Source organism: Coffea arabica, chromosome 6e, assembly GCF_036785885.1.
Source record: "Coffea arabica cultivar ET-39 chromosome 6e, Coffea Arabica ET-39 HiFi, whole genome shotgun sequence".
NCBI lineage: Eukaryota > Viridiplantae > Streptophyta > Magnoliopsida > Gentianales > Rubiaceae > Coffea > Coffea arabica.
The window spans coordinates 12,461,819-12,477,564 of record NC_092321.1 but is presented as its reverse complement, the minus strand read 5'-3'; the positions used below and the strand labels follow the sequence as shown (position 1 = coordinate 12,477,564).

Genomic DNA, 15,746 nt, shown 5'->3' with positions numbered 1-15,746 from the left:
GTTTTAGAGAAGATAAGAGGCTGAATTTGAAAATGACAAGTGCTGCTACAAGATTATTGAACTCATTTCTTTAAGGTACTTTTTTTTTAAGAAAATAATTTATTTTATTTCATCCTAAAGGTACTCAAGTAAAAATAAAAATAACTCGTAGAAGTTTGAAGTAACAAATGGAGAAACCATTGGGGTTGGCTAGATGGCCAAGGGAAGGCTCTTGAAGCTCTCCCAATTATCAGGTTTAAGTTCGAATTTTGTATCTCATAGATGAAATTATTGTGGGGAGAGGTAAGAGGGTGCAAAAAAAAAAAGAGAGTAACAATTGGGGAGTACCATTGGACAAACTTCATCATTATGGTAATTATTACTACTGAAGCATGTTTTGAAAATTCCGTTTGTATTGCTATTTTTGAAATTTTTATAGAAAAACTGTACTGTAATGATTTGATTTATCTGAAATAAAATATAATTAAAAAATATTTTTACAGAAAACATTAATTTTTTTTTATGAAAAATCGTAATCCAAACAAGGTAATCATTCTTTAGCAATACGATGTAGTTTAGCTTTTTGTATATGGTAGCCTATATAGTAGTATTAATTTGTCTCTTTGAATTCTACAGGCATCTCAGTTTTATATACAAAGTTCTCAAATTTTTATTTGTTCATTTGACTTTAAAAGTAATTGATTCAATAAAATCTGCTTGATTATAGTGCATCTTTTAACATTATCTTCCTCTTTATCTAAATTGTTTTCAGAACTTGAATCTGCCCATATCGATCGAAGCCCTCTTAACTGATCGTGAATCGAACTTCAGTGCACCCCTTCATTTTTCTGGTCGATAATTTTTGAACTAGTAGCTTTCTGGATTTGTTTTTGGGCAAAAGCAGCCTCAATCTGAATTCATTGGATCGCTCTTGGAATACGATGGAGATTGAATGTTCCAAATCAATAGACGTATACGATGGAGATTGAATAGACGTATACGATGGAGATTGAACGTTCCAAATCCAACAGAAAATCAGAATATCGCGGCCTAATACTTCTAATTTCATTTCATTCTTGCCTTTTCTGCTGTAATAAAAATGGAGTAAATTGCTAACATCTTTTCCAAACACAAATTAGCAGAGGGCCCATCATTAAATATCTTCATTTTATCAATGAATTTTTTCTCAATCCCTATTCTCTATTTTTTCTCTTGGAAAACACAAATTCAAGTATCATCAGAATTCTTTTTTAATGCTATTATCATCAGAAGTTTCTTGCTTCCTATAAAAGTTGGCAACTATAGACGAAGGGGAATGGAGCAATACATATTTTGTTAGTTAAAAAAAAGGATATTGGCTTCACATTGAGGTAGCCTTCAATTGACAATTTTAGTAATTTCATTTTCTTAATAATAGTTATTAAATCCGACCTAGCAAGGAATTCAATAGAGAGACCGGATCAATGGGTCACTGGTTGAACCGGTGAATATTAATTTAATATTTATAAATATAAAATAGTAATTTTAATTTACATAAAAAATATATAATAAAGTGATTTTGGATACTAATTATTATACTTAGAAAAATATATAATGAATATATAAATATTAATAGAAGATTTAATTTTATTTTATCATACTTTTACATAAATAAATAATATAGTCAAGTATGAAAAAAATTATATCACTTGTTTTAAAAAATATAGCATTGTTTTTTCATTATTTTATTTTATTGTTTAAAGAACAAAGTCATTTTCTAACTACTCAAATATTGTCAATTTAAAAGTTAAAAGGATTAAATGTATAATAAAAACACAAAATTTTTATTAAAAAATGTTTAGTTATCAAAGAAAAATTAAGCAAGTGATAAAGTCGTACACACATTTAAATGAAGATCCAATGTACAAATATTATCAAAAGTATATATGCACTCTATTTCAAAAACAAAGACCCACAATTGAAAAAAAAAAAGAAACACAAAAGTAAACTGACTTCATTGAAAAACTGGACGGTTTTCAGTTGAACCATTGAGTCAAATGGCCCAAATAGGTTTGTCCAGATTTAACCAAATCAATTCCTTGTCCAATCAAACTAAAGATCCGACCCGATCTAATGCTAAGATCATAAGCCGATCGATTCAACCGTCGAGTTTAATAAATGTAAGACCTAATAAATGCACCTAATTTATTTTAGAACACAATAAACAGATCATGAAAAGAAGGAAATAATCAATAGTATGTAACACATCCTTGGGTTTTTTCTACTTTCGCGGCCTTGTCTTGGTACCAAAGTCTTCCTCGTCTTCCACAACACTTCTCTTTGCAGAATCTTTAGGATATTACTTGTGGAAAGAATTCATGAACCATATTGCATAGTTGTTTGTGTAGTCGATGTGTGGATAAGACCAAAACGAACAGTATATCCTTCGTTCCATTCAAAATTATCCGTTAATGACCATGCGAAGTATCCCTTAACATTGACCCCATCACTACAAAGGAGAAAAAAAGAAATTGACAAATTGTTAGCAGAAGAAAGAAAACAAACGCATATTTCAATTTTCCTACGGATACGCAGTTGTCCTTGACCGTGCAACTTTACAAGTATCAACATGCTCAAGTAATTGGACAAATAACTTAAAGCTAAATAGACGTAATCCTTGTTCAAGTTATAAACTTACTCAATAGCTAGTCTGAGATTCAAAAGATGGTCTTGGATATATTTGATTCTAGTGTTATCAACCAGAGCTTCTGAAAGTGTTAAACTTGTGTTGTTAGCTTCATCCACACCTGTATGTATATAATGGGAAATTTTTTAATCAAATACATGCTCAAGCATATTGAAGTACACCGATCCCTTATTTCTTCACTTATGGCTAAGAAGAAGGAAGGTGTTTCCAATTATCCAGTACCATTCTCAGTTATGTAAATCAATGGAACATTGTATGTTGCCTTCACACAGTTCAACAGTTCGCGAAATCCTTGGGGATAAATGTTCAACCAATTTGAGCCACCCTGCAATATCAGGCAACTACATGGTGCCTTAGCATATGGTATGAAAAGAATGGCAAAATTTTTAAAGAATTTCATTAATCTTGTCGTGCCTAATTAGCTATGTAGACTAAAGCCAATGGCTCCAGAGGACTAAAAGCGGTTGTATGCCATATTTTGCCAAGTTCATCAAATTCTTTCTTAAAAGTGAATGAAGTTGATGCCTCACCGTTGGATCAATGGGCACACCATTTCGTTCAGCTGCAAGCTATATAAGACAGAAGAAACGAAAAGGAAAAGAAAAAATGCATCAGATTGGGTGTTATGCACATGGATGGAACTTTATTGCGCTTGTCGCGCCCCATTTTTCGCAATGGAAAAATAAGTATAAAAATAGGTATTTACAAAAGATGTGATTTTATTTTAAAATAAATGAAAAGGACCTAAAATGGAACTTAAAAAAAATGCGACAATCTGGGTCCAAAATTTAGTTTAAGGGTTTTTAAGAAAAATAGGAATCGCCACTTGGTATTGAGTTTTGGTGTACCAAGTCACCCAAAAATATTTTTTGACAAAAATAAAATAAAATAAAACCCCTTTTGACAACTTCAGATTTTTGAAAAACAAAAGAAAATGGGTTCGGGAGTCACGGTTGAAGAAAGGGAAGGCAAAGGTTCAATTAACTCAAACCTAAGGCACCCTTTCAACCTAGTCTAAGCTAGTTGCGAGGTTTAGTTAAAATTTTCCTAATCTAACCCTTAATTTTATCATGTTTGGATGTTTCCTACATGGATGCAAATAAAAAATATCGAAAGGGGCAAAATGTTCATTCAAGGGTTTAATTGAACCAATTGCATTGATTGCGAAGATCAAAATAATTCCTTGAATGTGTCACGAGTATGCGAATGATGAAATTAAAAGAAAAGAAAAGAAATTAAATTATATACATAGATATAAGTGATCAAAGAAAAGGGAATGCAACATAAAGGGTACGGGAGGCAAAAACTCGTGACAATAATTTCCTTATACAGGGATTAATGGAATATTTAAACTGAAAAGTTATAATCTCCCATTTCCCATGTTTGAAAAAATAATTCTCCTAATATGCACAAGCAAATGAGCTAACTTATTATACAATGTCATAAATGAAATGCAATTCTAAATGACATGATTAACACGTATAGAGGATAGGGGATAATATAATAGGAAATATCATGCAAATGGGAAAAGATCCTAACAATGAAAATATGCGTGAAAATGTAATGAATATCACACAAAAATGAGTCTAACGCACGAACAATCTAAGGGTCTAGCGTTGGACTAGCCCATTTCTAAAAATCCTTACTAGCGTTGGACTAGCAAGTAAGCGGAGGGAAAAACCACAACTAGTGTTGAACTAGTGTGGTGACGTCATGCATTAACAATTCATAGTAAAACAAATAAGGTATAAATTAAAATAAATAAACATGTAAGAGCACGTAGCACATAACACATAAGCATAATATCTAAATGCAAAAATCCTAAGGAAAGCGGGTAAAACATATAACACATAAGCCACATAAGCACACAACCTACCTATTACATCGGAGAGTCTAACTTCAATCTAAAACGGGAAAATAAAGAAAATCCTATCTACCCTATCTATTACAACAGGGGACCTAACTACAATCTAAAAAAGGAAAAATATAATAAAAACAAATCTAATTATCCTATCTATTACATTTATGAGGTAATTAAATGCCTCTCGAATAATTATAAGAATTAACTAAACAAATATAAGAAAATTCGAATGAACATTTAAATCAAATAAACAAAACATATGAAAATATATAAACACATAGGAACACGTAGGAGCACATAAGAGCACGTAATTGACATTGAAATAATAATAGGGGTACCTCCCTTTTGAAGTGGTGACTAAATGGAGTCAAATTTCCCTATTTATACTCACAATGAACAAAAGAATCATTGCACCAATTTAATTGAAATAATAATAATAATAATGAAAATACTAAATTCACCTTAACATGTCAAACGTAAATAAATTTAAAAACATCTAAAAATTACAAGTTAAACATACTCAAAAGTAACATAATTGGCTATTAAAGAAAAAGAAGCAATCATAATAAAGAGAGTCAAAATTCACTAGGGATTGAATTGCAAAAATTGAAAAACTTTTGGGGATAAAATTATATTTTTTCAAAGTTTAGAGGTCAAAATTAAATAAAATATAAAATTTAGGGACCAAAATGAAATTAATTTAAGGACCTAAGTGAAATAAATCTAAAATGTTTTGGGCCACAATAAAATTACTCCAAAGAGCAGGGGCTAAAGTGAAAATTGGAATCAGATCTTCTTAAGAAAACAGGCCATTGGGCCATTATTTATTTCTTTGGGCCAAAAACTACCTAAGCCCATCCGAAAGTCCAAACCAAAACACATAGGCCAGCCCGTCTTCTATCACTCAAACCCAACCAAAAATAAAACATGGGTCTAACCTTCTAGCCCAACCCGAAATAAGAAACAAGCCCATTAAAAATAAAATAAAATTAGCCCCGACCACTTTCCTTTTTCTTTTCTTTCCTCTTCCTCCACTTCCAGCCGTTTCCTTCCCTTCTTCTTCGGCCAGCTGAAGAAGCTTCAGCTGGCGGCCATGGCGGCCACCGGCGGCGCCACCGCCGGACCGCCGGTCGCCGGCAACCTCTCCGATCGTCAAAATTTTTCAAAATATACCTCCCCACTCTATTTTTCGCATAGATTCCATTTCCGGATTTAGTTTTAACAAAAATTGACCCTAAAGTGGCCAAAAAACCAAGAAATCAGTCCAGTTTTTATTTTCTTAAAACCTTTAAACCTCCACCAAAAATCATAAAAATTATGCCAAAACCCTCCTTATAACTTCTACATTACAACTATAATCTTAGTTTGACAAGTAAACAACAACAAAATGATGCATTAAATCAAAACAGCCCAAAAAATGAAGAAAATATTTCAATGCCTTTAAAGCTCAAAACTCCAAAAAAAATTAGATAAGCAAACATTTCCAGGCCTGGTGCTAGCTAACGGTCATCCGTTTTGACAACAACATGCACAATATTCAGCTTTTAAATCCATTTTTCCATTTCGGCATTTTATCAAGCATTTGGCATGCATTCACAGCACCGTTTCTTTTTTCTTAATTTTATACAGGCTTGTCCCAAAAAACTTCAACAACACCACAATAGCAACAAAAATCAGTGAAAGAAAGAGACAAATAGGTAGCCAAACATGCATTTAATCTAATTAATTAAAAAAGGAAAAGTTGGAAAAAAAATACCTCAATGAGGTTGTGGTCCCTTGACTAAAATTTTGAGGAAGTTCCAAGCTCTTTGTCCAACCGGCGGCTGCCTCCTTGTGTCTGAATAGTGTGTAGGTGTGTTGTGTGAAGTGAGTAAAGAGAGGGATATGGCCGAGAGAGTGAGGGAGCTTTCTTTCTTTTTTTTGTTCTGTTTTCTTTCTTCTGCCCAATCCGAGAGAGGGAGAGAGTTGGGGAGTGCTTTTTTCTTTCTTCCGTCGGTTTTCGTTTTTTCTTGTCCTCCGTGTGTGTGAGCCGAGAGAGCAGATTTGTAGCCAAAGTAGAGCTTTGGGTGTTTGTTTGGTCAAAATGATTATTTTTACCAAATGACAAGAAAGATCAAAAAAGTTGAGTGTAGGAATGGGTTAAGTGTTTTTTGGTAGGGAAAATGATGAAAATGTGTAAGTTTTGTAATAATTTGATTTTGATTTTTTTGATTTGACTTTTCTTTTCTTCTTTTTTTTTTAAGATAAATCTATACAAATGAGCCAAAATATACTTAAAAATGCAGGAAAATAAATGACTTATTAAATAAAAAAAATTCAAGAAAACATAAAATTTGACAAAAATTTGGCAAAAATTTAGTGTCTACAACTTGCCGCTCTTTATCTAGAGTTTCAAAGAAATTCAAGACAAAGACGTAGACACTAAAATTGCTCTTCTGTTTCTTCTAACTGCACCTAAACTAAAACAACAAGTCAACACTTGGCTATAATTATTGAGCAAAAGGATGCAGTAATATTGCAGAAAATGTGACCGAACTCAGGTAGAGTTGTCTATGTATCCCACCAGGGGAATCAGGTCAAACGTAGTTCGAATACAAGTGAACCCCAATAAAATAAGTACATTGACCATCTGTGATATTTACAAAAATCGAAAAAGCCTGAACTCTCAGAACTTCTAAACAGGAAATACAAAATAAATGTTAAAGCACAATTATTAGCCAAATAATCAAGAGAAACGGTCAGTAGGATACGATCCGAGTCTGCCGAGGTTGGTGGGATAAAACCCAAACCTAACAAACATAAAATTGATCAGTAGGATAAAACCCGAACCTGCCGAGGTTGGAGGGATAAAATCGATGCCCAACGAAAATAAAAACGGTCAGTGGAATAAAACCTGAGTTTGCCGAGGTTGGAGGGATAAAATCCATGCCCAACGAAAATAAAAACGGTCAATGGGATAAAACCCGAGCCTGCCGAGGTTGGTGGGATAAAACCCAAACCTAACAAACATAAAAAAGGTCAGTGGGATAAAATCCGAACCTGCTGAGGTTGGAGGGATAAAATCCATACCCAACGAAAATAAAAACGATCAGTGGGATAAACCCGAACCTGCAGAGATTGGAGGGAAAAATCCAAAATCCAACTAAATTAAAAACGGTCAGTGGGATAAAACCCGAGCCTGCCGAGGTTGGAGGGATAAAATCCATGCCTAACAAACATAAAAATGGTCAGTGGGATAAAACCCGAGTCTGCCGAGGTTAGAGGGATAAAATCCATGCCCAACGAAAATAAAAACGATCAGTGGGATAAAACCCGAGCCTGCCGAGATTGGAGGGATAAAATCCATGCCCAACTAAAATAAAAATATTTTATGGTCAGTGGGATAAAACCCGAGTCTGCCGAGGTTGGAGGGATAAAACTCATGCCCAACGAAAACAAAAACGGTCAGTGGGATAAAATCCGAGCCTGCCGAGGTTGGTGGCATAAAATCCAAATCCAAATAAAATAAAAACGGTCAATGGGATAAAACCCGAACCTGCCGAGATTGGAGGGATAAAACCCAAACCCAACTAAAATAAAAATGGTCAGTGGGATAAAACCCGAGTCTGCCGAGGTTAGAGGGATAAAACCCATGCCCAACGAAAATAAAAACGGTCAGTGGGATAAAAATCGAGTCTGCCGCGGTTGGTGGGATAAAACCTAAGCCCAACTAAAATAAAAACGGTCAGTGGGATAAAACTGGGATAAAACCCGAGTCTGCCGAGGTTGGAGGGATAAAATTCATGCCCAACAAAAATAAAAACGGTCAGTGGGATAAAAATCGAGCCTGCCGAAGTTGGTGGGATAAAATCTAAACCCAACTAAAATAAAAAAGGTCAGTAGGATAAAATTCGAACCTGTCGAGGTTGGAGGGATAAAACCCATACCCAACGAAAATAAAAACGGTTAGTGGGATAAAACCCGAGCCTGCCGAGGTTAGAGTGATAAAACCCATGCCCAACAAAAATAAAAACGGTCAGTGAGATAAAACTCGAGCCTGCCGAGGTTGGTGGGATAGAACCCAAGCCCAACTAAAATAAAAACGGTCAATGAAATAAAGCCCAAGCCTGTCGAGGTTGGAGGGATAAAACCCATGCCCAACGAAAATAAAAACGGTTAGTGGGATAAAACCCGAGCCTGCCGAGGTTGGAGGGATAAAACCCATGTCCAACTAAAATAAAAACGGTCAGTGGGATAAAACTCGAGTCTACCGAGGTTGGTGAGATAGAACCCAAGCCCAACTAAAATAAAAACGGTCAATGGAATAAAGCTCGAGCCTGCCGAGGTTGGTGGGATAAAACCCAAGCCCAACGAAAATAAAAACGGTCAGTGGGATTAAACTCGAGCCTGCCGAGGTTGGTGGGATAGAACCCAAGCCCAACTAAAATAAAAACGGTCAGTGGGATTAAACCTGAGCCTGCCGAGGTTGGAGGGATAAAACTCATGCCCAACGAAAATAAAAACGATCAGTGAGATAAATTCGAGCCTGCCGAGGTTGGAGGGATAAAATCCGTACCCAACAAACATAAAAACGGTTGAAATGAAAACACAAATTCTATACTATCGAACTGAAAGATCAGACTGCATATTGCTTAAAAGGTAATAAAACAAGAAAACAAGAAAACTTACCTGGTGGACTTGCAACTCTTTTGATTTTTTAAACTTTAAAAGAAAGGGAATTATGATTTTTTCTTTCCTCGGAAATGTATAGCAAAACTTGGAGCTCAATCCTTCTATCGTTTGTCCCAGTGTGAATCATGCTCAACTAACCCTGTATTGTGTCACATAATTTTTCTGCAAAAAAACGAAAAAAGGAAAAGAAACGATCGTAACAGAAACACTACCACCACCATGTGATCCCTTTGTCTTGAGAGCCGTGTAAACATGAGTTTCAATATCGATAAACTGTTTCTTTAGGTTCGGTCGACAACCTCTTCAGAATCTTTGCAACCGTCAAATGTCAGTCATCCAGACTTTATTACCATAAGATCCTCAATTTCATGACTCCTTTGGCATAAATTATAGGGGATTGTCTTTTGAATGAGATCCAATAAATGGGAAACATAAACAATTGCAAAAAGTATTATTCAGCATGCAATAATGCTAATATGAAATAAGTAATGATACAGAATAAATAAATAAAATAGTAAACAGAACAGTAAAACAAAAATTAGTGAATTTTTTGAATATAAGTCCAAGGATCAAAAGTTGGGTTCATATTTAGAGGACGGCCTTTGATGAGGAAAAATGCTCCAACTGACCCCTTCGACGTCATCCATTTTGGAATTCATTGTCGGCAAAAGAACAATAGTATGAAAGAGACCCAAATCAACATAGTCACCAGCTCTCAGACCTCAACATCTTCTTCTTTGTTGCTGATCCTCTTGTATTCCAAAACCCTATCTCAGCGCCCTTTCGGATTTTCACTAAGGTTACCTCCACCCCTTTTCTTTTTTTTTTTTTGTTGTTCTTGTTTTTGTTTTTGTTTTTTTTTATTCTTCTCTTTTTTTTCTGTTCTTTCTTTTTCTCTTTTTTTTCTTTCTTTTTTTTTTTTAGAATGTGCCCTTTCAGGTTTTCACCTAGAGACATAGACAAGACAATTTTAACCCAACTGGATCAATCCAGTTATATTCTGATAATGAGTAGCATCAGTGAGATAATTTTCTTTGACATATTTCAGAAAAATTGTATTTACATCATTTGTCAATTGATTAAAAAAAAATTTTTCCCCAAAATACTGCAAAAGATAAAAGTCGGCAATTTTGGTTTTTGTGATTAGGATCGGATAGAGTAGCAAAGGAAGGGTTAAGGCTTGAAAGGCTTGGCAGCGGATCATATGATGGGTTTGCAATCATTTGAGATAACATTCTTTCAAAATTTTCCCCGATCTAGGGTGAGAAAGAGATAAATTTTGCCCCAATTTAATTCTGATAGAATTTCTCTATTTTCTTTTTCTTCTCTTTTTTTTTTCTTTTTTTATCTTTTTTTTTTAAGAAACAAAATTGCCCCAGTATGGGGTTAGTGATCTTAAGGGACTGCCAAGCGAAAAAGGAAGGTGGTTATGAAAAGTCAAAAGGGAAAATAAATTAGGGATAGAATATCGAAATGAAAAAATGAGAGGAAGTATGCCTTAAATCCGTCTCTTGCAGTATTTTTAAAGAAAAATTTTTTATAATCAAATGAAAAACTTTTTTCACATCTTTGCATTGATTGGTTGGGGAAAAACTTGACCGTCCATTTCCATAAGGATGTTGCTCCGTCCCACATCGACGAAAGCCTAAGGAAACCTTTCCTTTGCTTCCTATAAATATGGGAGCCTATTGAAGGTTTTAGATGCACCACTCAAGAGAGTATTATATGGAATATTAGTTTCTTGGGTCATCTAACCTATTTCTAGTCAAATATTTTAGGCTCTCTTATTTTGAGTTTAGAAATATTTCCTTAATCTTTTGTAAGTGCCATTTTGGCTTAGAGTCCATTTTCCTATGGCTTTTGTATTTCTTCTTTATAGTAGAAATAATGCTCCTCCCTCGCCCGTGGACGTAGGTCAATTTGACCGAACCACTTCAATTTTGGTGTCTTTTATTTTGCTTTGTTATTTGTGTTTATTGGGTTACCATAACCCTTTTATATGATCGATTTTACCGCCTAATTATTATATGGCTGGTGTCTATCGCCTAAAAATTATATGGTCGGTTATATCGCCTATTTTGTTCTAACTTTAATTTGTTTATTCCTGAGCCAGTCCTAACAAATTGGTATCAGAGTTGGTTGATATATTTTGTAAGACAGATTCATCTCGTGGGGCTCGTTTATCCCTGGGGCCCACTCACTTATGGGGCCCATTAATCCGTGGAACCCGCTCACGAGACTTACATATTTGTTTGACCAGTTTTTTAAACAAATTTCAGATTATAGGTTTTGTGGCAACAATGAAAATAACAAAGACGGTTGTCGAAAAATTCGACAGGAATGTCAACTTCGGCATGTGGCAACTCAAGATGAAAGCCATTCTGATACACAACGGAGTTGATTTGGCAATTTAGGGAATTGGGAAAAAGTCAGAAGCTGTGAAAGATACGAAATTTACCGATATGGATAAGAAGGCTAGATCCAGTATAATTTTGAATCTCTCCGATGAAGTTTTACGGGAGGTAGCAACGGAGACTTTGGCCAAAGCTATGTGGGATAAATTAAAAACCTTGTATATGAAGAAGACAATCGAGAATCGGCTATATTTGAAGCAGAGTTTGTATATGCTTTGGATGTCTGAAGGTACATCTATACTCTCCCATCTTGATAAATTTGATTCTATTATTATGGATTTGGAGAATATAGATTCGAAAATTGATGATGAAGATCATGCCCTATTACTTTTGTGTTCCCTTCCCCAGTCCTTTAAGCATTTTCGTGATACTATGATTTATAGAAAGGAAACAATTTCGTATCAAAAAATTAAATTTGTATTAAAATCTAAAGAGCAGATAGATAGGGATATTACTGGAAAAACTAGTGGGAGTCAAGCCGATGGCTTGTTTGTTGAGGGTAGATCTGAAAAGAGAAATACAGAAAATAGAAATAGATCCAAATTCAGGTATAAAAATGTGGTGTGCAATTATTGTAAAAAGAAGGGCCATGTTATCTCTGATTGCTTTAAATTGAAAAATAAAGAAAAGTAAAAGGAGAAAAAGAGTGAGACTACCGAGGCTAGTATTGCAGTTGATGAAAATGATGGAACCATTTTTTGTGTAACGGAAAATAATTTTAGGTCTAATAATGAGTGGATTATAGATTCGAGTTGTTCATATCATATGTGTCCCAATAGGGACTGGTTTTCAGCATATGAATCAACTGAAGGTGGAGTTGTCTTAATGGGTAATAACGCCGTTTGTAAAGTTGTTGGCAAAGGCACAATCCGGATTAAAATGTACGATGGTATTGTGAGGACGCTGACAGATGTTAGACATGTTCCAGATTTGAAGAAAGATCTCATCTCTTTGGGCACTCTTGAGTCTATTGGGTGCAGGTATTCAGGTGGAGGTGGAGTTCTCAAAATCACTCGAGGTGCTCTTGTTATTATGAAGGCACACAGATCTGATATTTTAGATATTTTGCAGGGATCTACTATTACAGGTGCTGTTGCTATTTCAACATCAACTTTGTCCGATTCTGATTTCACCAAATTATGGCACATGAGATTGGGGCACATCAGCGAGAAAGGCTTATCTATTTTATACAAACGAGGTCTTCTTGGTAGTCTAAGTATTGGAAAGATGGGATTCTGTGAACATTATATTTTTGAAAAGTAGAAAAGAGTTAGCTTCCAGTTGTCGGCAGTTCACAGGACAAAAGGAACTTTGGATTACATTCATTCAGACCTCTGGGGGCCTTTTCGTGTTCCTTTTAAAGGTGGTGTTAGGTACATGTTGACTTTCATTGATGATTATTCAAGAAAAGTTTGGGTATATTTTCTTAAGTATAAAAATAATATTTTTCTAACTTTCAAGCAATGAAAAATTTTGATTGAGAAACAAACTGGAAAACATATTAAGCGGTTAAGAATAGATAATGGCATGAAATTTTGTGAAGGTGAATTTGATAGATTCTGCAAAAATGAAGGAATTGTTCAGCATCGCACTGTTAGAATGAGGCCTCAACAAAATGGTGTGGTCGAACGTATGAACAGAAGGCTTTTGAAGAAAACGAGATGTATGATCTCTAATGCAGGGTTGACAAACGACTTTTGGGTAGAGGCGATCAATATGGTCTGTTATATTGTCAACCGTTTTCCTTCTGCATCTCTTGATTTTAAAACTCTAGAGGAAGTTTGATCAGGTACTCCTGCTAATTACTCAAATTTAAAAGTTTTTGTGTGTCCAGCATACATGCATGTGAATGATGAAAAATTGGAGTCTAGGGCTAAAAAGTGCATTTTTCTTGGATATGCTTTTGGGGTGAAAGGATACAGATTATGGTGTCCTGATCCCAAATCTCCAAAATTTGTGATCGGTAGAGATGTTATTTTTGATGAATTGTCTATGTTATCTTTCAAGAAGGAATCTTCTAGTACTTGTACTACTGTTAGTACACAGAAGCAGGTGGAGCTTGATATTGGCAGTTTTGGTCCTTCTCAGACCAAATCTTCTATTTAGCAAGTGCCAGTAGATGCACTTGAATCTACTGTTGAAGATAATTCAGAAGAAGAGGAATATTTCATAGCCAAAGATAGACCAATGAGAGACATTCGACCACCACAAAGATATGCAAATTTAGTTGCATATGCTTTGTCTGTTGCAGAAGAAACTGATACAGTTGGTAAGCCTTCCACCTATTCAGAAGCAGTTTCTTGTGATGACTCTGCAAAGTGGTCGATTGCGATGAATGAGAAAATTGAATCCTTCATTGAAATGAAACTTGGGTTCTTGTGAAGCCGCTTTCAGATAAGAAATTGTTGGATGCAAATGAGTCTTCAAGAAGAAGGAAGATATTTCAGGAGTTGAAGATGTAAGGTATAAAGCACGATTGGTTGCAAAGGGCTATAGTCAGGTACAAGGTGCTAATTTTAATGATGTGTTTTCACCTATTGTTAAACATGGCTCTATTCGTGTTTTACTTGTTTTAGTTGCCATGTATGATTTGGAATTGGAACAGCTCGATGTTAAGACTGCTTTCTTACATGGCGAACTTGAAGAACAAATTTATATGAAACAATCCAAGGGTTTTGAGATTGAAGGTAAGGAAGACCATGTTTGTTTATTGAAAAAAATCTTTATATGGATTGAAGTAATCTCCAAGACAATGGTATAAGAGATTTGATTTCTTTATGTTGGGTCATGGTTATTCAAGGAGTATGTATGATAGCTGTGGTTACTTCCGGAAGTTTAATGATGGTTTTTTCATTTATTTACTACTTAATGTTGATTACATACTCATTGTTGCCAAGAATTTGTCAGAAATTCATACTTTGAAACTACAGTTAGATAGTGAATTTGAAATGAAAGATTTGGGAGCAACTAAGAAAGTTCTTAGCATGGATATGAAGCAAAATCGAGGAGTAGGGAAATTGTTTTTGACCCAAAAAAATTATCTTGAAAAGGTCTTAGAGCGTTTTGGCATGAAAGATGCTAAACCAGTACCTACTTCTCTTGCTAGCCATTTTCGGCTATCTGCTGCTCAATCACCACAATCAGATGAAGAGGAAAATTATATGGCACGGGTTAATTATTCCAGTGCAGTCGGCAGTGTTATGTATGCAATGATTTGTACTCGTCCAGATATCTCACATGCAGTCAGTGTTGTTAGCAGATATATGTCCTGCCCTGGTAAAACACATTGGTAGGGTGTGAAGTGGATTCTCAGATACTTGCGAGGTACTTCAAATGCATGTTTAGAGTTTGGAAGAAATAATAACATTTTGGTTGGTTTTGTAGACTTAGACTACGTTGGGGATCTTGACAGAAAAAGATTACTTTCAGGCTATGTATTTTGTATTGGCGATTATGCTGTCAGTTGGAAAGCTACTCTACAACCTGTCATAGCTTTGTCTACTACAGAAGCAGAATATATGGCCATGACCGAGACAATCAAAGAAGCCTTGTGGTTGAAGAGTTTGTTTAGCGAGTTTAGTCTACATCAAGGTGTTACTGTTATTCACTGTGATAGTCAAAGTGCCATACATTTGACTAAAGACCAGATGTATCATGAGAGGACGAAGCACATTGATGTGAAGTATCACTTCATTTGAGATACTATTGCTGAGGAAAAAGTTCTTGTTCAGAAAATCAGTACCAAGGAAAATCCTCCAAACATGTTTACAAAGCATCTTCCAGTTTACAAGTTCAAGCAGTGCTTAGATTTGGTTGGTATTCATTGTTCGTTATTTAGGCCCATTGGGGCTTATGTGGAGAAGGTGTAGCAGTTTTCGCTATTGTCGATATTGGAGACATGCCAAGGTAGAGATTTGTTAGTATGTGGCTTCGTCCCACATCGACGAAAGCCTAAGAAAACCTTTCCTTTGCTTTCTATAAATAAGGGAACCTATTGAAGGTTTTAGGTGCACCACTCAAGAGAGCATTATATGGACTATTAGTTTCTTGGGTCATCTAACCCATTTATAGTCAAATCTTTTAGGTTTTCTTGTTTTGAGTTTAGGAATATTTTCTAAACCTTTTGTAAGTGCCA

General features: G+C 35.1%; 1 protein-coding gene across 3 annotated transcripts; it reads right to left on the bottom strand.

The window, feature by feature from the left end:
• Positions 1-1,950: 1,950 nt before the first annotated feature.
• LOC140009519 (raucaffricine-O-beta-D-glucosidase-like) lies at positions 1,951-6,661 on the bottom strand. Of its 3 annotated transcripts, XM_072055291.1 has the most exons (5): positions 6,283-6,661; positions 3,196-3,234; positions 2,888-3,006; positions 2,657-2,765; positions 1,951-2,467 (listed from the first exon to the last, which is right to left on the bottom strand). In XM_072055291.1, the coding sequence occupies exons 2-5, from the start codon at positions 3,216-3,218 to the stop codon at positions 2,335-2,337; spliced, it is 384 nt and encodes a 127-aa protein (XP_071911392.1). In that variant the 5' UTR covers positions 3,219-3,234; positions 6,283-6,661; the 3' UTR covers positions 1,951-2,334. The 3 variants fall into 3 exon arrangements, 2 of the variants coding, with proteins under 2 accessions (XP_071911392.1, XP_071911391.1); XR_011816941.1 differs by having other exon boundaries at positions 2,888-2,990; positions 3,196-6,661; XM_072055290.1 differs by having other exon boundaries at positions 3,196-6,661.
• Between the last annotated feature and the right edge of the window lie 9,085 nt (positions 6,662-15,746).

What these genes read in the sequence shown, in the direction of transcription:
- LOC140009519 (XM_072055290.1), bottom strand. Translation starts at nt 3,218, where the DNA reads ATGGTGTGCCCATTGATCCAACG. An exon ending in GTGTGCCCATTGATCCAACG is followed by an intron (nt 3,007 to 3,195) that starts GTGAGGCATCAA and finishes GGCACCATGTAG; the next exon opens with TTGCCTGATATTGCAGGGTG. An exon ending in AATCTCAGACTAGCTATTGA is followed by an intron (nt 2,468 to 2,656) that starts GTAAGTTTATAA and finishes TCTCCTTTGTAG; the next exon opens with TGATGGGGTCAATGTTAAGG.